Genomic DNA, 19,195 nt, shown 5'->3' with positions numbered 1-19,195 from the left:
TGGAAAAATTACTCGATTCTCTGTTACATCCGTCTGTCAGTGGTCCCCAACCACCGTGGGACATTAGGTACCAGGCGGCACACAACTTTTGACTTTCTTTTATTTATTGATGACTAGCCTAAAGATGTTTTATTTTGAAAAGTCAAGTTTGTGCAGAATGACATACAGACAAATGCATGCGTCTCTCCCACTTGACAGGTCTTGGTCATGTGACAGTTTACCACTAAATTAAGCACCCACAACTGCGCCAGTGTTCTGGATTAAAGTCAAGGCAGATTATCCTGAGATCACCCAAAAAGTATCAAAAGCCTTGCTTCCATTTCCAACCTCCTGTCTTTGTGAAGCGAGATTTTCTGCAGTGACCGGAAAGAAAACCAAAGCTTGGAGTAGACTGGACGTCCGGAACACACTTCAGGTGTCATTGTCTCCCATTATCCCTAGATCAGCGGTGTTCAACCACTAGTTCTAATTATTGTAATTATTATTATTTGATTGAAGAGACAGAAGACGAACGCCAAAAGTATAGGACTGAGAGTAGGGACGTTGAATGTTGGGACTATGACAGGAAAAGGTAGAGTTGGTTGACATGATGCAGAGAAGGAAGGTAGACATACTGTGTGTCCAGGAGACCAGGTGGAAAGGTAGCAAGGCTAGAAGTTTAGGAGCAGGGTATAAATTGTTCTATCATGGTATAGATAGGAAGAGAAATGGAGTAGGAGTTATCTTGAAGGAGGAGTTTGTTAGAAATGTCCAGGAGGTAAAAAGAGTGTCAGATAGAGTGATGAGTCTGAAGCTAGAAATCGAAGGTGTGATGTTCAATGTTGTTAGTGGGTATGCTCCACAGGTAGGATGTGAGCTGGAGGAGAAGGAGAAATTCTGGTTGGACTTTGATGAAGTAATGCAGAGCATAGCGAGAAGTGAGAGAGTTGTCATTGGAGCAGACTTCAATGGACATGTTGGTGCAGGAAACAGAGGTGATGAGGAGGTGATGGGCAGGTTTGGTATCCAGGAGAGGAATGCAGAAGGACAGATGGTAGTTGACTCTGCAAAAAGGATGGAAATGGCTATAGTGAATACTTTCTTTCAGAAGAGGCAGGAACATAGAGTGACCTATAAGAGTGGTGGTAGGAGCACACAGGTAGACTACATCTTGTGTAGACGGTGTAATGTGAAGGAGATCAGTGACTGCAAAGTAGTGGTAGGCGAGAGTGAAGCCAAACAGCATAGGATGGTGGTGTGTAGGATGACTCTGGCGGTGAGGAAGATGACGAGGGCAAAGGCAGAGCCGAAGATGAAATGGTGGAACCTGAAAAAGGAAGAGTGTTGCATGACTTTTAGGAAGGAGTTAAGACAGGTTCTGGGTGGTCAGGAGGTGCTTCCAGATCACTGGACAACTACAGCTAATGTGATCAGGGAGACAGGTAAGAGAGTACTTGATGTGTCATCTGGAAGGAAAGTAGATAAGGAGACTTGGTGGTGGAATGAGGAGGTATCTGTGTAGGTTCTCAGTCATCCAGGTCATGGTTATCCAAAAGCTGTTGAGTCAATCCACTGGACGTTAAGAAAGTTCTTGAAGACGTTTTGTCTCTCATCCAAGAGACTTCTTCAGTTTAGAGAGTGGCTGATAATGTCCCAGTTTATAAACCCTGTGGGGTGTGGTCAGTGCTTTTCATATTCCAACAACCGTCGTTAAACCCATCTGGCTCCTGAACGATTGTTGGTGGGGGTGTCAGGAGTGTATACAGAGAAAGAGGTTAGCTTAGAAGAAGTGGGACTGAGAGGACTGAGGAGAGTAGGCAGGAGTACAGGGAGATGCAGCGTAAGGTGAAGGTAGAGGTAGCTAAGGCCAAACAAGGGGCTTATGATGACTTGTATGCTAGGTTGGACAGTAAGGAGGGAGAGACTGATCTATACAGGTTGGCAAGACAGAGAGACAGAGATGGGAAGGACGTGCAGCAGGTTAGGGTGATTAAGGATAGGGATGGAAGTCTATTGACAGGTGCCAGTAGTGTGATGGTAAGATGGAAAGAGTACTTTGAAGAGTTGATGAACGTGGAAAATGAGAGAGAACAAAGACTAGAAGAGGTGACTGCTGTGGACCAGGAAGTAGCAAAGATTAGTCAGGATGAAGTGAGGAGGGCATCAAAGAGGATGAAGAGTGGAAAGGCAGTCGGTCCTGATGATATACCTGTAGAGGTTTGGAAGTGTCTAGGAGAGGTGGCGGTAAAGTTTCTGACTGGGTTGTTAAACGGGATCTTAGATAGTGAGAAAATGCCCGAGGAATGGAGGAGAAGTGTGCTGGTGCCCATTTTTAAGAACAAGGGAGACGTGTAGAGTTGTGGCAACTACAGAGGAATAAAGCTGATGAGCCACACAATGAAGTTATGGGAAAGAGTAGTGGAAGCTAGACTAAGGGCAGAAGTGAGCTTTTGTGAGCAGCAGTATGGTTTCATGCCAAAAAAAGAGTACTACAGATGCAGTATTAGCTTTGAGGATGTTAACAGAGAAGTACAGAGAAGGCCAGAGGGAGCTGCATTGTGTTTTTGTAGATCTGGAGAAAGCTTATGACAGGGTGCCCAGAGAGGAACTGTGGTATTGTATGAGGAAGTCTGGAGTGGCAGAGAAGTATGTTAGAATGGTGCAGGACATGTATGAGGATTGTAAGACAGTGGTGAGGTGTGCTGTAGGTGTGACAGAGGAGTTCAAGGTGGAGGTGGGACTGCATCAGGGATCAGCTTTGAGCCCCTTGTTGTTCACTATGGTGATGGACAGGCTGACAGACGAGGTTAGACAGGAATCTCCATAGACTATGTTTGCAGATGACATTGTGATCTGCAGTGAGAGCAGGGAACAGGTGGAGGAGAAGCTAGAGCGGTGGAGGTCTGTCCTGGAAAGGAGAGGAATGAAGGTTAGCCGCAGTAAGACAGAGTACATGTGTGTGAATGAGAGGGACCCAAGTGGAAGAGTGAGGTTACAGGGAGAAGAGATCATGAAGGTGGAGCATTTTATGTACTTAGGCTCAACAGTCCAGAGCAATGGAGAGTGTAGAAAAGAGGTGAAGAAGCATGTACAGGCAGGATGGAACGGGTGGAGGAAAGTGTCAGGTGTGATGTGTGATAGAAGAGTTTCAGCTAAAATGAAACGAAAGGTGTACAAAACTGTGGTGAGACCAGCGATATTGTTTGGTCTAGAGACAGTGTCACTGAGGAAAAGACAGGAGGCAGAGCTGGAGGTAGCAGAGATGAAGATGCTGAGGTTCTTTGGGAGTGACCAGGAAGGATAGGATCAGGAATGAGTACATCAGAGGGACAGCACATGTTAGAGGTTTTGGAGATAAAGTCAGAGAGGCCAGACTGAGATGGTTTGGGCATGTCCAGAGGAGAGACAGTGAATATATTGGTAGAAGGATGCTGAGTTTTGAACTGCCAGGCAGGAGGCCAAAAGAGGAAGTTTATGGATGTAGTGAAAGAGGACATGAAGGCAGTTTGTGTGAGAGAAGAGGATGCAGAAGACAGGGTTAGATGGAGGCAACTGATTCGCTGTGGTGACCCCTGAAGGGAAAAGCCGAAAGGAAAAGAAGAAGAAGATTTCGTTTTGAGATGTTGATTATCAATTTATGAAAAAAAGGTTGTTTAGTGTCTGTTTATGTCTGCTTTTTACATAAAACCACTGCGGATGATTTATTATTAGACTACAGCTGTCCTGGCGTCATTATCGAGCAACTCAAGACCGGTCCATGAAAATGTCGTCTTAGATGAAACCGGTCCTTGGCGCGAAAAAGGTAGGGGACCTCTGGGCTAGACAACCTGATCCACAGACCCAGAGACTGGCTCTTGATACAGCATACCAGGCCTACCAACATCAGCCACCTGCTCCAGTGAAGAAAGCCACCTTCTTCACCTTCTTCTTCTCACAGCCTTTTGGCTGTGCAGCTCTCGCAAGACTTCCCCTTTGAACTCAATGAGGTCATCTTTCAGATTTCTTTACATCCTTCTTGAAATTACTCAGGTTGCGTCTCATGTCCAGCTTAAAGTCTCTTATCTTATTAGACCTTCAGGCAGGGTGTTTTGGGTAAAGCTAGCTGCTCTATTAGCTTCACCTGACGTTTCATCATGGTCGCCTTTTTCCACCTGTTCAGCAGACTTTATTATCTCCCTATTTTGTTGCATTTTATTCATTTTTTTTTTTACCCCTCTCACACTTCATAGATTGGATGTTATTTATAATGTTAGGAGGTACTGTTGCAAAACCAACAACCACCTAATGCAGTCAAGAGACTGCAACATCCCGCGACACCCCAGAATTGAGCTTGACCTACTTTCATAGGTCAGGGTCATTTAATGAAAGACCCATGAACTGGTGCTTTCTATTTGTCATGAGGTTTCAGAGATGTGTATCTAAAAAGGCATAGAAGTGAAAATGTGACCGTGACATAGTTTTTCAAGGTCAAGGTTGTGATCTCATTTTCATCCCCTTGCCTCCCTGAATATAACACCTTTTGTTTTGTCTTTCTATCTGAGATATGTGCAAAAATATCTCAGGATAGAGTTACCACCAAGGCAGTCAGAGACTGCAACATCCCGCGACACCCCTGAATTCAAAATTTTACCCTGACCTACTTTCAGGGTAAGTCGCGGGATGTTGCAGTCTCTGAATTCAAAATTTTACCCTGACCTACTTTCATAGGTATGGGTAAATCAAAGCATAGGTAGATCAAAGCAGTATCTTATTTTAATTTGCACACTTTGGATGTGACCTTTGGGACAAACAGAGGTCTTATCATGTTTGATGGAAGCCTAAATTCACAGTAAGAGAAACCACACAACAATGTAATCTCACAGCTGTGTTGAAACAGAAAATCCATGTAAGCCCTCAGCTAAGAAAAACTCTAATAGCTTTATCAGCAATGTGAATGAGGAATGGAACTATTCATTTTGAAGTGACTGTTATTGTTTCAAACACAGACAGTGAATCAGACATGGACTTCAATTGAAACTTTCTTATTTAATATTAAATGCATTAGTCTCTATAAACATGACATTTATTGACTTATAAAAGCAGGTATCTATGTACACTGAACCCTCAAAAAGACCCCTGTAATACAAACACAGAATATCCTTGATACAATCCAGAAACGTCACTCTCTAAACTCGGGAGCAGCAGTGATTGTCGCAGAATTCCCTTCAGATTACACATTACGTTAGTGACATCAAGCATTGACACCAAGTTGACACCAAGCGTTGATGCAGGGAAAATTCATCACTTCATGTTATCGCTAAGCTCATTCAAAAAAATCAAACATTAACACATGTAACTACTGAAATGCCCTCAAATAAAAATCCTAATTTTGCTGACCAGAAGTTCTCAAACTGCGACATTGACTGGACTATACAGATTTGCAATAATTTTGGTTTCAAAACTGACAAATGTACTAACATTCACTCATCTGGAAATAAATGGCAAGTAAATTTCCATTGCACTTTTCTGTGTATGGTAAATCATTGTACTTGATGCCGTGTACGGAAACAAGAGGTCTACAACTCATTGCTTTGTGTTTCACTACGATGAGCTAGAAATCCACAAATAGCTTGGTTGTTGTTGGAGAACCATTATGTACCTTCACAGCATGACATTAGCTTTATGACAAAGGTTGTAGCTACCAAAATGCTTCATGGTTCCACCTTGGACTTCCTCTTGGACATTCTGTTTTTGGCTGACTCTGTGGGTTCTGGGGAGAATGGGGGATCCGTGGGAGGGCTGGGGGCTTTATCCACGTCACCTTCTGGCTCAAGGGGCATGGAGAGGCTTTTGGAAACTCCTGACAACAATGAAAATAAAACAGTTGGCTTTTATTTTGTTTCACCCCAGGTTGCTCCATAAATAGTCCCTGAGTTTCCAGTGATCTACAAAAATAAAACCCTTCTCTGGGATTCATTTACACTATTACTTTGCAGTTCTGCTGTTCCAACTTCCTACACTGACATACCGCTGCCATAGAGAGAGGTATAGAACTGAATTAAGATACAATCACACAGCTTTCATGTAGTGAATATTAGCTTTGGCTCCCATCCACTCCTATTAGATTCCACGCAGAACACCAGTTCAAGCAGAGCTTTCATTCAAGCAGTCAATGGTGAACTATCTGATCAGACTTAACATTTGTTTAGCTTTACAGCTGGTGGGCGGCAGTGGCTCAGTGGTAGAGCCGGCAGTAGAGCAGGTCGTCCAATGTGCTAAAGATCGGCGGTTCGATTCCCACTGCCGGCCAAAAAAACACCAGGAGTATGAGCCCTCCCACTCCTCCCAGGAGTGGGAGGTATAAACTCAATTCTGGAGCACTGCCAAGGTGCCCTTGAGCACAGCGCCGTTCCCCTTTACAAATTGCTAATTTGTGGCACTACACAAAGGGGCTGCCCGCCACTCTACCTCCCCCTGCATGCCTACAGGCCCCCCTGTGTGTGCGTGTGCTACAGGGCCCTGTACAAACTAACATGTATGCATGCAATTGAAGTATTTCCTAACTAGAACATGCTTTTAATTTCCCTTTGGAGATCAGATCAGTATATAAAATACAAAAAAAAAAAGAAAAAAAAAAAGGACATGCTCAGATTCAATGTGTGAAGTCATTATACTAGCATTTTAATTTTTTTTTATTTTTTTTTATTTTAATATACTGGTTTGATCCCCGAAGGGAAATTAAGAACGCACCCTCTAGCTACTGATTCAAACGCATGCATACATATATATTTGTGAGTACAGGTCCCTGTATCACACACACACACACACAAGGGGGCCTGTAGGCATACAGGGGAGGTAGAGTGGCAGGCAGCTCCTTCTTGGTGCGCCTTAAATGACCAATTTGTAAAGGGGACGGCACCTTGCTCAAGGGCGCCTCGGCAGTGCTCCAGAGGTAAGCTGACACCTCCCACTGTCAGCTCACCTCCAGGTATTTTTTTGGGCGGGAGTGGGAATCGAACCGCCGATCTTGAAATCATAGGACGACCCGCTCTACCGCTCGCTTTACCAGTGAGCCACTGTCGCCCCCTTTACTAGAACCTTCCTTCAAAAAACATCAGAATAGTGGATACTACAGAAAGCTAGCTCAGCAGAAAGTTAATGCTACAATAAATGATTACTCAACTCTTCCAAGATTGTCTTCCTGACTGCTTCTTTCTGACAGCTGAGGGATTGAGTGCAGGGTTGACTTGTGGCAATGGGCTGCGAGAGGGATTTAAACCCACAGCCACTGTGTAGAGGCCTGGGCCTCTGGATGGGGTGCATGCTCATACTATAACACTATTGGCGTCCAGGAGTCCCAACTTCTAAACTTGAATTTTGAGCCAATGGCTCTCAAGCATGAATTTCATTCTGATGAATTCTTTACAAACCAAAACCAACTTTGAGGCGCAAGTTGCTTTCCATAACTCTATATCTGAAATTTAATAATAATCAGCACTCAGATACAGTAGATTCCAGCCTGTCATAGAAAATAATGACCTTCAACAAAATTAATTGATTGAGAGACCCTCAGCAGAAACACATATTAGCAAGTTCAATGGCCACATCTCTCCTGCAAAGCACATACTATCTGTTGAAAATATTTACAGGCTATAATTTTACACACACAAGTCGGTTGTTAAATGCTTGCTGGTTGCTGAGTGCTGGAAAGCAGACAGATCTGTATAAATATGTAGAATGTTTGTCACTGAACAAGAACGCAGCCTAAGAAGAGTGGAGGAAAACACAGCCCACAGGCTCTTGTACAGAAAAGTGCACTTGTCCACTTTCTTTTGAGCGCTGTAAGCTGCAACAATCATTTCAGAGCACCCTCCAATTTATTAGCTTACCTATGTGTTACTTTTTCCACCCCACTGTCATTACATTGTTGTCAAGAATTTATACAGGCTAAGGGTTAGCGTCTTATTTCAAATATTCCATTTGGCCTTAGCCCACATTTTTTTCAATCTGCAACAGTAGTTCAGACATGAGGCTGTGAGCATTCACATTTGAAATGAAAAACTGCTCTGGTTCAATGGGTAGGGGATGAGAAATTTGTCATCACCAGCATTGCCAGAGTAAAGCTTTAACTTTATGATTAAAAGTAATTTGTGACTTCAAGCTTTCCTACTGAACTGTCTTGTGTCAATGTCAAATGGTAAACTATAAGCACCTCCACGCTGAAAAATGTTCATTAACACCTTCTACACCTCATGCAGGCGGCTCGTACCTGTGGTTTGCTGTATATTCTTGTTGTAGCTCGCTGCAGAAGACATAGCTTGGCCCAGAACTTTGTTCGTTCCCAGAGGGGCTCCAGGTGTTGTGGCGGCCGCTGCAGAGTTTGGTTTTGATTTGGAGTCCTTGCCTGGTTTAGTCCATACCAGAGTGTCCGTCACCTGCAGGGCAGCTCCCAACTTCTGAGCCATGTCCATTAGCTGGTAGTCACAAGTTGGCAAAGTCTTAAAACCTTTGTAAGCAATTGCTTCAATAGCTAACTCTAAAACACTGATATGAAAAGGATCAGAACAGAACAGAAAGTACCTCAGGATCAAATTCAAAGTTGCTGCTGCTGTCTCGAAGGACATTGACTTTCCTCTCCATCTCTTGATACTGATCAAGAGCTCCTTTCTTTTCACCATGATTGTAGAGGAAGATGGCAAAGTTCAGATTGACCAGTGGGTTGGTTCTAGAGGAAAAGAAAATACTTCATGATTAAATAATTAAATCGAGTTCTAACAGTCTACACTTAAGGAAGAAAGTGTGACAGACTCACGCATCTATCGTCACAGCCTGTTCATATGCTCGTGTGGCGTTCTCTATGTCCTCCAGGTTGGTCAGAGCCACTGTTATGAGTTAATAAACAAAGGCTATATCAGGTTTAAACTGGCAATGGTAATGTTGTCAGATGTAGAGGTTATGAGTGCAAGTAATAAAAATTCATTCACATATAGCACATGTAGTATGTATGATATAAAAGCCATAGTATGTAATCCTCGCAAACTGCTTTTTTTAAAATCACAAATCACCAATTTTTTTATTAAAGACATGAACTGTTTCTGTTTCAGCACCTGCCAGCAGCATGTAGAGTTCCCCCAGACGTGGGTTCAGATTGATGGCTGCATTGAGGAAGTGGAAGGCTGAGGCGTACTGCTGCATCGTCAGGTGGACCAGACCCAGGTTGTACAACACCTTCCAGTCAAAGGGAGAGAGGTAGTGGGCACGCTTCAGACAGCTGATCGCCTGTGGGTGAAATTAATTCAGGAGAGAGAAGCCAACCACTGAGTAGATGGCTATGATTTTTAAATAATATATTATCTCCTACGAACTGAAGAAACATCATATTCTGCACGTGATACATGTTTAACCTCAGGAATATATAAACCAAATGGAGTTTTACTTCTGAACTTACTCAAGTGAAACTTCTGAGTGATGCAACGTGTTTTCATGTAATTTCAGAAGGTGATGGTTTACCTTATTGTCAACAACAAAACAGCAAACAAAACTGTACAAAGAATGTCAAATTCAAATTGTGAAATATCTTGATAGCATTACATTTGCAGGTTCTAGTACAACGGTTTTTAACCTGGGTTCCATCGAACCCTCGGAGTGAGTCGGTCTCAGGAGTTCGGCGGAGACGGAGGTCAAGGCAAAACACCCGACACGATGTGTCGGGTGTTTTTGCCGAACACACACGAATCACTGTGTACGTTTGACACATCGTGTCAATTCGTGATGACACGCCCCCCTTAGCCATCATTGGCTGCAGGTGATCACGCTACATCAATTAGCCTACCTGTGCTACATGGGATTTTGGGCACTCAGTAGTCGATTTATGCCTGTCATGATGGCACATCATCTGATTGCTTTCTTCATACTTTAATTCATAGTAACTATGTTGAGCAAAAGAACAAAGTGGTCGGGCGAATATGTGCAACGTGAATCTACATGTACTGTATAACGGAACGTAATGGGAGTCAGCATGATTTGCAATGTCAAGTTGAGCAACTCGAGTCTTGCACTGGCAAAAATAAAGGAACACTTCCTTAAACTGCATGAAAAACAAAAGAAACAGACTTTGCTGTGAAAATAACGTCAGAGCAGCACTTGCCAAGGTGAAGCCACGCATATCTGAACTGGTCTCTCAATAACAACAGCAGAAGTCACACTGATTTGCAGGTAGGTCATTTCATGTGAGTTCATGCACTGTCTTGGTTTTGTTCTTTGAAAAAGGTGACATTAATGCACAATTCATTAAATACACCAGTAAACCATATACTTATGTATTAAATTTGAAAAAAAATTTTTTTAACTAAAGAAGGGTTTGGTGAATGAGCATATGAAACCGGCAGGGTTCGGTACCTCCAACAAGGTTAAGAACCACTGTTCTGCTACCCCTAGCAAAAAGTATGGAATCACCAGTCTTGGACGAGCACTCACTCAAACATTTTATTATGTAGAATAAACTCAGATAAAAAGCATGAAAAAATAATGAAGTTTTCAAAAGTGCAACTACTTGGCATTGAGAAACACTAAAAGAAATGAATAAAAACATTGTGGTGGTCAGTAAATGTTACTTTTATAGAGAAAGTGCAGGGAAATAAAGATGGAATCACTCAATTCTGAAGAAAAAAAATTGGAATCACTCCATTTTGAGTAGAAAATAAGGACACACCCAGTCAATTTCCTTTCCTTAATTGGGCACCTGCCTCAGATTAGATCTGCTTGTTAGTCAGCAGTTAAAAACAGTGCAGTCATCACGCCTTGGAGGGCTGCTGAACCAAGTGGATTGGCAAGAATCATGGCTCCAACAAGAGGGATGTCTCCTGAGACCAAAGACAGGATTATCAAACTTCTTGAAGAAGGTAACTACACGTATGCTTGCCAAAGATGTGGGCTGTTCACAGTCAGCTGTATCGAAGATCTGGACTAAGTACAAACAGCATGGGAAGATTGTTAAAGTCTAAGCATCAAGACAAACAACTAAAGGCCATATGTCTTGAAAACAGAAAATGTACAACAAGACAAATGAAGAAGAAATGGGAGGAAGCTGGAGTCAATGTATGTGACAGAACTGTGCAAAATTGCCTAAAGGAAATGGGATTTTCATACAGGAAAGCTAAAAGGAAACCATCATTGACGCTTAAACAGAAAAGAACAAGACTGCAATGGGCTAAGGAGAGGCAATCACGGACTGTGGATGACTGGATGAAGGTTATCTTCAGTCATGAGTCACCAGTCTGCATTGGACAAGGTGATGATGCTGGAACTTTTGTTTGGTGCCGTTCCAGTGAGATTTACAAAGAGGACTGCCTAAAGAAAACATCAAAATTCCCACAGTCCTTGATGATATGGGGCTGCATGTCAGGCAAAGACACTTGGGAGATTGCTGTGGTTTACATTTACATTTTGAACAGCTTTCTTATCCCTTCAATTGAAAAAAATTTTTGGGATAATGATTCCATATTTTTGTCCTCAGAATTGAGTGATTCCAAATTTATTTCCCTGCACTTGCTCTATAAAAATAACATTTACTGACCACCACAATGCTTTTCTTCATTTCTTTTAGTGTTCTGGAATGCCAAGGAGTTGCACTTTTGAAAAACTTCATTATTTTTTCATGCTCTTTATCTGAGTTTATTTTACATTATACAGGCACTGAGTGACTGGTGATTCCATACTTTTTGCTAGGGGTAGTAGTATCATGCAGATCCCTAGAAGATATTTTACTTTACTGTTGTCTTGAGTTCTTCACAATGAATGACACTTTTTGTACTGACTGGCTTGTCTAAAGGTGCTTTGAATGCATCTTTCTTCTGTGAAATAAACTTGTGGTCAAGAATGGTTAAGAATCTAAACTGATGAGCAGAACCAGAACCAGAATCATAATCATAATCGTTACAACCCATATTATGTCAACCCTACTGAAAAACAATACAGGTTTCACTCTGGGCAGTTTATGTTTTAGGCCTGGAGAAAACACTAACACATCCCCACGTGTTTACACGAGCAGAACTGAAAGAAAACAGAAACTATTTATTCACCCAATGAATCATTGAACACCGTCACATTAAGTGATAAATCTCCATAAGAACTGTACGGCACCACTGTATCTCACTAACTGAAAACAGATTAGTTGAGTACTGGTCCTAAATTGACAAATGAATCATTTTACTCACTGCTACATATTTCTTTTTTCCAAAAAAGCACATCCCAATGTTGTTCCAGAGCGGGGGGCTCTCTGGTACCGCACACGCTGCCACTCGATATTTGTTCATGGCCACATCAAAGTCTCCGTGGGCCTGCATCATGCTGCCTGCAGCCAGGATGGCCTGGAAGTAAAGACAATGACTGGAGACATTGGAGGAAGAGGCAGCCTTTGAAGCCATTCAGGGTGAAAAGTGGTTCGTGCCATCTGACAAGAGGATGACATTTTGTTTTGAATGAACCAATTTAAAAGCAGTTCAATTCACTGTCCTGAGGCGGAGTAGTACTTATACACACCTTGTAATTGTTGGGGTCAAAGGTGAGGGCATTGCCAAGGTGCTCAAAAGCTTTTTGGTATTTCCCGAGCTGGCAAAAAACAATTAAAAAATGATGAAATTTACAATATTCAGCGGTTTTGTCATTTATAATAAAAGTGGAGTACTCATACCCCAAAAGTGTTGAGAGAGAAATGTACCTACCTGTAAAAACAGAAGGCCGAGGGTCGTCAAGAGTTCTGTGTTCTCTGGAGAAAATCTGAAGAGGGAGCAAGACAAGTAGAATGAAAAATGTCACTTAAACTATGTCTGTAATTACATTTAATGCCTGCACTTCTTCTTAAGCAAACATAGTTGATATTCAAGGAATCTGCTGATTATTCAATCACAGTTTGACTAAGCATAATTTTAGACTACTAATTATAAGCTGTGGGGTACAATGTAGCTCAAAGGGAAAAAAAAAGGCAGAGGAGTTAGATCTGCATTAAAGTAAGATCCACAGCGGGGGGGCTCATTAGAAGAGAACTAGTTTTGCAGCATTTGATTAATTCATTCAACCCCAGCAGCAGGTTGCCACTGAGGGCTTTATTACAGACACTGATGTCATTTCCTTATTTACTCTGTGAACTAACGTTTAAATGGAGAAGGCGTTCGTTGAACTGAGAAAGGCCTCGGGTTAAAATGTGGCAAAGCTGGAGATTTGTGTCACACTGAGGGGGGAACACGTTTTGGAAAGAGCTGCTAAGGCAGAACATCATCAGATAAAGCATTAAATACAGCTAAAATACCTGTGGACCTATTCTGGCAAATAACAGTAACTCATATTTAATTTCACAGATACCTCTTTAAAGGACTCAACAAACATCCTCACATGAACTGTACTTACTCTACTGCCCTCTTGTACACATCCACAGCCTTGTCAGTGTCTCCAGCCAGCAGATGAACCTTCCCAAGCATCATGAATGTCTTGTCATGTTTATTTATCTGGAGCGCCATGTTCAGATGCTCTTCAGCCTGCAGAGACAAGATCAGAATAGTCAGGATGCTGAAGAAAAAAGTACAGCTTGTGCTGTGTTTTTAAAATCATCATACTCACATTTTTGAAGTCTTTAATGAAGAAATAGCACAACCCCAGATTATGGCTGATCTCCTGAGGCGAGAAAATGTCTGATTATACATGAGGAACTGATGCATGTTTAACTGAAAGAGGCAGTATAAAGTTTGAGCTATACAGTATATGAATAATCAAAATATAAACCTTTTTTAAGAACACAGGTTCAACAGTATAACTAACAGCACAATGGGAGAGGACAGTTTAAAGTCTGAAGCATGCTAGCGCGAGTGATTAATGGTCTGGCCTAGCTGTGCTTCAGAGTGAAACAGTCCTGGTTCACTTCAGTGTCAAACCACCTTGAAAAAATGAAGCATGCGTGAGAGAAACCAGTTCAGTTTGGGTGTTTCCCTAAATGTAGGGAGAATGTTTGGAGAACTTCACACTGTGTGTTCAGACACAGAGATGCCAGCTTGTCTTTGCCATAATAACATGAAGACAAAAAGGAACTGGGAGCCAGAGTGTTTCTTTTCTTTTACCCAGTCTTTCTCGTTCAGCCTCGAAGCCTCATTGTAGTATTCAATAGCTGCTTTGTGCTTCCCCAAGAGAAATCTAATGGAAGAATAAACAGAAATAATCCATATGAGAAATAAGACCAATCATAATAACTGAGTGGTGAATAGATATTCTTACAATCCTGTGAGCTTAACAATAGACACTAAGGTGGATTAATTTTTCTTTACAATATTAAAAATATGTGCGCTTCACTAGCCAACAGTTTGAATGTGTACTTCTGTTTTCCTCTTGTTGCGAGATAGCGAAGGGCTGACAGTGGACTCACAGAGATCTGGCCACTTGCTTCAGATTGTCAGTGCTGCTGGGATTAAGGATGGCGCAGCTCTGAAACAGCTCCAGGGACTGCTGGATCTTACCCTCAAGACGCAAGATTAGTGCTGTGGCAACAAAGTAGAACACAAAAGGAAAGGATCCTCATTTCCATGAAGTAAAAATAATGAAAGGCACAGCACGAGGTCCAAAGAGCACATTTTGAGAAACTAAATAATGCTTAGAGGAGCTAAAAATTCAACTGTCATACCATTAACTTGAATATTAATTACCATAATAATGTACATTGGATAAAACTACAGCTTACCTTGAACATAAATAGCATATTCACACACTCCATTAGTCTCCTGCAGTTGTTCTTTGATGATTTCCTGCAAAGAATAAGCAGGGTGTTATTTCTACATGTATGATCATGAATATTGTTAAAACAAATGATCACCATTGCTGAAAAAAAACCAGTTTGCAGTTATAATGGTCTAAACAGATAACTGCTTGAATTTCCCAAAATGTCAATTAGACCATCACTGAACTCCGACGCGGGTCGACGATGGACTGAAACAGGGATGGCGTAGGAGTGGAGGTGCTTTACCTTACACAGATCGTAGTCTTTACGGACATAGTGCTGGTGGATCAGCCAGTTTCTCCTCTCCACAATGGGAAGCTCTGGAGCTGGAAGGCAGAACACCATGAAATGAGACTACAGCGTACAAGATCTGGGCTTCTTTAAGATCTCGACTGTTCACATGCTGCCTCTTAAAACAGTGGAGTCATAAACATCTAGTCAGTCTAAAGTACGTGTCTGATCAGAGTTAACACACATGTAACACGCCTACCTAAACCTACAGACTAGACTTAAAACACTTCATCTGGCACACGGTAAGAAGGAGGGTCTAGTCGGATCATTTTTAATCACCTTTCCGGTAATTTGCCATCTGAATAAATAACCCTCGTCTCAGCAGACATGAGACGATCTTTTACTTTGATGCACCTCAATCATAAACTTGCTTGTCACTCTAAAAGCAAGGGTTTCATGACTTCTCCTGCTACTTATTGGATGTGTTGAAATGTTGAGATATCCTTCCCGTTGCCAGGGAAACAATGTCATTTGCAAGACAGGCGCTTGTGACAGAACAGAGACACAATGAGAGACGGAGGCTGGAGCTCTGAGTGTGATATAAAGCCTCCACATCAGAACGGGTTAGGTAACCTGAAGAAGTCAACCTAAGTGCTCCAAGGCTTCCACCCAGAGGACTTTAGCGTTTCATTCCATGAGAAGCAAATGCTATTTCAATTCGAGCGAGTTTGATTCTAGTAATCCTGTCATCACGCGCCTTTTACCTTCAACCGAGGCTAAAAATAGAAGCACTGCCGTTGACACGGGGGATATCACTGTTGAACTTTCAGTTTAAAATACAGGATGAATGACACGACAGCTCCCCTCTGTTCCTATCTGTCAACGATTCAGTGGTGCTCTCTGTGTTTGCCACTAAAACTGGATCCTCTTCAGAGACATCCTCTTCATCGCTGCGCGTGAATCCGCACGGGCTTCATACATTTGTTCTGTCAAGATTCGGAATGCCCCTATTTGTAGCACCCTAATCCGCTTTCCTCCTGCTGAGATAGCAATAATGTTCTTGTCTCTAGCTTTCAGCTGGTTTCCTGTGGTGCTCCAGCCTCCACATTCACATCACAGGCTGTGTTCCGTGAGGAAGGATGGGAAACATGTCTGACATACGACAGCTGCTGTATGACGGAATAGGAGAAAGGAACGATGAGGAACAACACAGCAGGAGGTCTCCAAGTATAGTTCTGTCAAAATTTCAGCACAAAAATGACGGAATTGTATCAATTATGTGTGATCTGGATAATTTTATAATCAATTTGCTTTCCGTGTTCTCACCCATCTGGTAAGAGGGAATAAGAGCAGAGGAGACGCATGGTGGAATCAAAAGACACATGGGGAGAACATAATGGAAAATACAATGAAATTATTCTAGTAATTAATTTGTGCAGTTTTACCAGAGATAAATATAAAAACCCAAGTTTTTTTTTTCTTTCACATTCATCTAACAACACTTATTTGTAACGGCGGTTTGGGAAGAATGAGCATCGATTTCTTGAAAAATGACAAAATATGTTGCACTCCTGTATTTCTATCAAGAAACTGAAGCTTCCTTCTGCAGGACTGAAACATTCTATAATGGAACGGTGAAAGAACCTGAAGGCACATGGTGGCTTCAGGTTCTTTAATAATAAAACTGATTTTTTTTTTACATTTTAATGTGGGTGGGCTAATTTTACTAACGCATCCAATATAATAACTGCAATGCACAAACTATCATTGAAGACCATAATAATCCTAATTACATTTAATGATGATAATTACAGAAGTATGAATTCACTGGTTTATAGAGAGACAACTGAAGTGAAATAACAACAATCATATAATCAGCTCCACTTCTCAACTTCAGACAGTGAATACATAGGTAATATTCTTCTCGTACTGTCACAAACTTCTGATCTTATTCATTATTTGTTTATATAAAGCATGATGAAGTCATCATTTGCTGTAAAAGAAGGAATCAAGCATCGTAGATGAGTTTTCAAGGATTCTATTTTTTTAAACTATTTTCTAAGCGGTCACTGGACATGAATGTACAGTACTGTACTTCATATCTTATACTGTATTCTTTAAGCTTTAAATAATCATATAAACATATATTTATTTGCATGTGATACTGTTGTCTATTACATGGCTATACCAAATGAATATACAGTAACCAGGTTGGCATTACATTGTCCAAATGCATTATAGTATTTAGTCTCTCGTTACTTTATTACATTAAGTTGATGCTTCATGGTGTTCACTTGTTTTGTTGACTCTAATTCAAATTAGCATATTAAACTTTTGCATGTCAAGTCCAATGCATGGGAATATAATAACATGCATTCGGACAACAGATAATACAATTAACTGCTCTCAGGATTTGCTTTTCAGCAGCACTGATTCTATCCCTCAACTATCCATCGGCTGGGGTCCTGCTTCCTTTCTTCCTCCGTGCCGCCATACAGTCATCCACGCAGCTGTAATTGTGCCTTGACTTTAGCAACCTTAACCATATTGATACTGTCTCTATCTGGCCTATCTGTCACTCTCTCTCTGTCTCTCTCTCTGATGCTGTTCTTGTCTTCCTTTGATTTCTTTTCCACCCAACCGGTCGAGGCGGATGGCCGCCCAAAAGAGTCTGGGTCCTGCCCGGAGTATCTTCCTCATCGAGGGAGTTTTTCCCCGCCACTGTCGCTTATGCTTGCTCTGGAGGGTTCAGTTGGGTTTCTCTGTCTGTTAAAGCGCTTTGAAATGTCTGCTGTCATGATTAAAAGCGCTATATAAATAAAAAAACATATAAAAAAACTGAATCCAGAGCCTACGGCATTAAATGGTAAATACTACTGTACAATCATTGTAATAATAAAACAGCCTGAATGATCCACAAATCCTGCCCCACAGAAAATTATCTGGAACTACTGCTGCGTTCACAGACCCCTCCTTCTAGGAACGGTAGACAGCGGGCTGAGGGTGACCTCTGCAGGATTATTAGTTCCACACTCACAGGATTAAGTTTATTTACTTATTTATTTGTGTCAATAACAAACAACCACAGGTACCTTTGGGTGCTCGACGTTTCTTGGCTTCAGCAGCAACTGGAAGCTGAAAGATATGACAAATAAACAAACAAAAAAACATTTAATAACAGCAACCCATACGTTAAAGCCACTATTATAACACTAACAAAGACGAGTCTGCTGGGGCAAAATGTTCACCTTCACCTGAGATAAATTAAGATAGTGTTTTAAGTAGATTAACACGTGAATGTAATGCTTATACGTATTCCTAAACACCCTGCTCTCCCCACAGATCGCAGATGAAAAATCTCTTCAGTCTTTTCCAGGTTGTCCCCACAGCTAACAGGACGATGTAGCCGGCCATGAGCAGCTTTCCTTCGGTCAGTGCTGCCAGCAGCGTCCGCTAGTTGGTGTCGGTGGGTGTGAGGTAGCTCGGTGCGCAGGACTGCTGTTGTAAAGCATTAGTTGTGTCGTGGATTGATTGAAGTGTGTTTCCTGGTATTTTAGCGTGACTTTGAATATTGGTTCATAATAACTAGATTTCATCGGTCCGTAAACGCAGCATGAGGACGGAAAAGCAGCTTTAGCTCCAGCCGGAGCTCGTTCAACCTCACCGCTGTCCATCACCTCTGAAGCGGGTCTGCGGCGCATATTTACACCGTGACGACAGCTGCAGTCGTGTTACTGCCCTTAGTACCCCAGTAGCTACTTGTTAGCGTTGGAAAATGCGTCGGATTAAAGGCGCAGTGGCTGTAGCTAGGTTAATCAACTTAGCGCTGACTTAGAGGGGGCTACCCGGGAAGCTAACATTCTAAACCAACCGGCCTCATCCGGCTCCTTTCCTCCGAACTACCGTCACGTTCACTCGGGTTGTCCAGCGCTACACAGTCGCTCCATCCAGCGTGACGCGGGTGCTTGCTCTGGAAACGAAAACTAGCTTTAGCATTGCACTCACCGTGGAGGTTGTCTCTTCGTCCGCCATCTTGGGATGATCAACACGTGAAGCGGTTGCTATGGATACAGCAGTGCGGCGCGAGGCGCGGATGGTTGGACGCGCGAGCGTCTCAAACTTTCATATACTGTGTAGTATCTGTCCCTACTGCTCACTAGGCCGGAGGAATCACTGTTGCTTTATCAGATTTGTGTAATACACGAAATATACCGAGTCCCTTTTGTCAGTTCTCGATAGAACCATTCA

At 42.1% G+C, this 19,195-nt stretch overlaps 1 protein-coding gene across 4 annotated transcripts; it reads right to left on the bottom strand.

The window, feature by feature from the left end:
- Positions 1 to 4,984: 4,984 nt before the first annotated feature.
- On the bottom strand, positions 4,985 to 19,104 carry bbs4 (Bardet-Biedl syndrome 4). 4 transcript variants are annotated; one of them, XM_068315220.1, is made up of 16 exons: positions 18,953 to 19,104; positions 18,040 to 18,082; positions 14,963 to 15,042; positions 14,681 to 14,744; positions 14,369 to 14,480; positions 14,067 to 14,139; positions 13,573 to 13,626; positions 13,363 to 13,490; positions 12,681 to 12,735; positions 12,499 to 12,567; positions 12,174 to 12,326; positions 9,066 to 9,237; positions 8,771 to 8,840; positions 8,539 to 8,683; positions 8,228 to 8,432; positions 4,985 to 5,818 (listed from the first exon to the last, which is right to left on the bottom strand). In XM_068315220.1, the coding sequence occupies exons 1-16, from the start codon at positions 18,977 to 18,979 to the stop codon at positions 5,670 to 5,672; spliced, it is 1,599 nt and encodes a 532-aa protein (XP_068171321.1). In that variant the 5' UTR covers positions 18,980 to 19,104; the 3' UTR covers positions 4,985 to 5,669. The 4 variants fall into 4 exon arrangements, with proteins under 4 accessions (XP_068171321.1, XP_068171338.1, XP_068171347.1 ...); XM_068315237.1 differs by having other exon boundaries at positions 14,968 to 15,042; positions 18,953 to 18,984; XM_068315246.1 differs by lacking the exon at positions 18,953 to 19,104 and adding an exon at positions 18,612 to 18,930 and having other exon boundaries at positions 14,968 to 15,042.
- Between the last annotated feature and the right edge of the window lie 91 nt (positions 19,105 to 19,195).

Source organism: Antennarius striatus, chromosome 1, assembly GCF_040054535.1.
Source record: "Antennarius striatus isolate MH-2024 chromosome 1, ASM4005453v1, whole genome shotgun sequence".
Classification (NCBI taxonomy): domain Eukaryota; kingdom Metazoa; phylum Chordata; class Actinopteri; order Lophiiformes; family Antennariidae; genus Antennarius; species Antennarius striatus.
The sequence above is the reverse complement of the archived record's forward strand: the minus strand, read 5'-3'. Positions and strand labels throughout refer to the sequence as shown.

Bases quoted from the DNA above. Each gene is read 5' to 3' on its own strand.
- bbs4 (XM_068315220.1), bottom strand. From the start codon at position 18,979: ATGGCGGACGAAGAGACAACCTCCACG. The intron at 12,736-13,362 runs GTAAGTACAGTT...CTCCCTCTTCAG, and splicing joins GTGTACAAGAGGGCAGTAGA to ATTTTCTCCAGAGAACACAG. The intron at 8,433-8,538 runs GTACTTTCTGTT...TGTGACTACCAG, and splicing joins ACTTTGAATTTGATCCTGAG to CTAATGGACATGGCTCAGAA.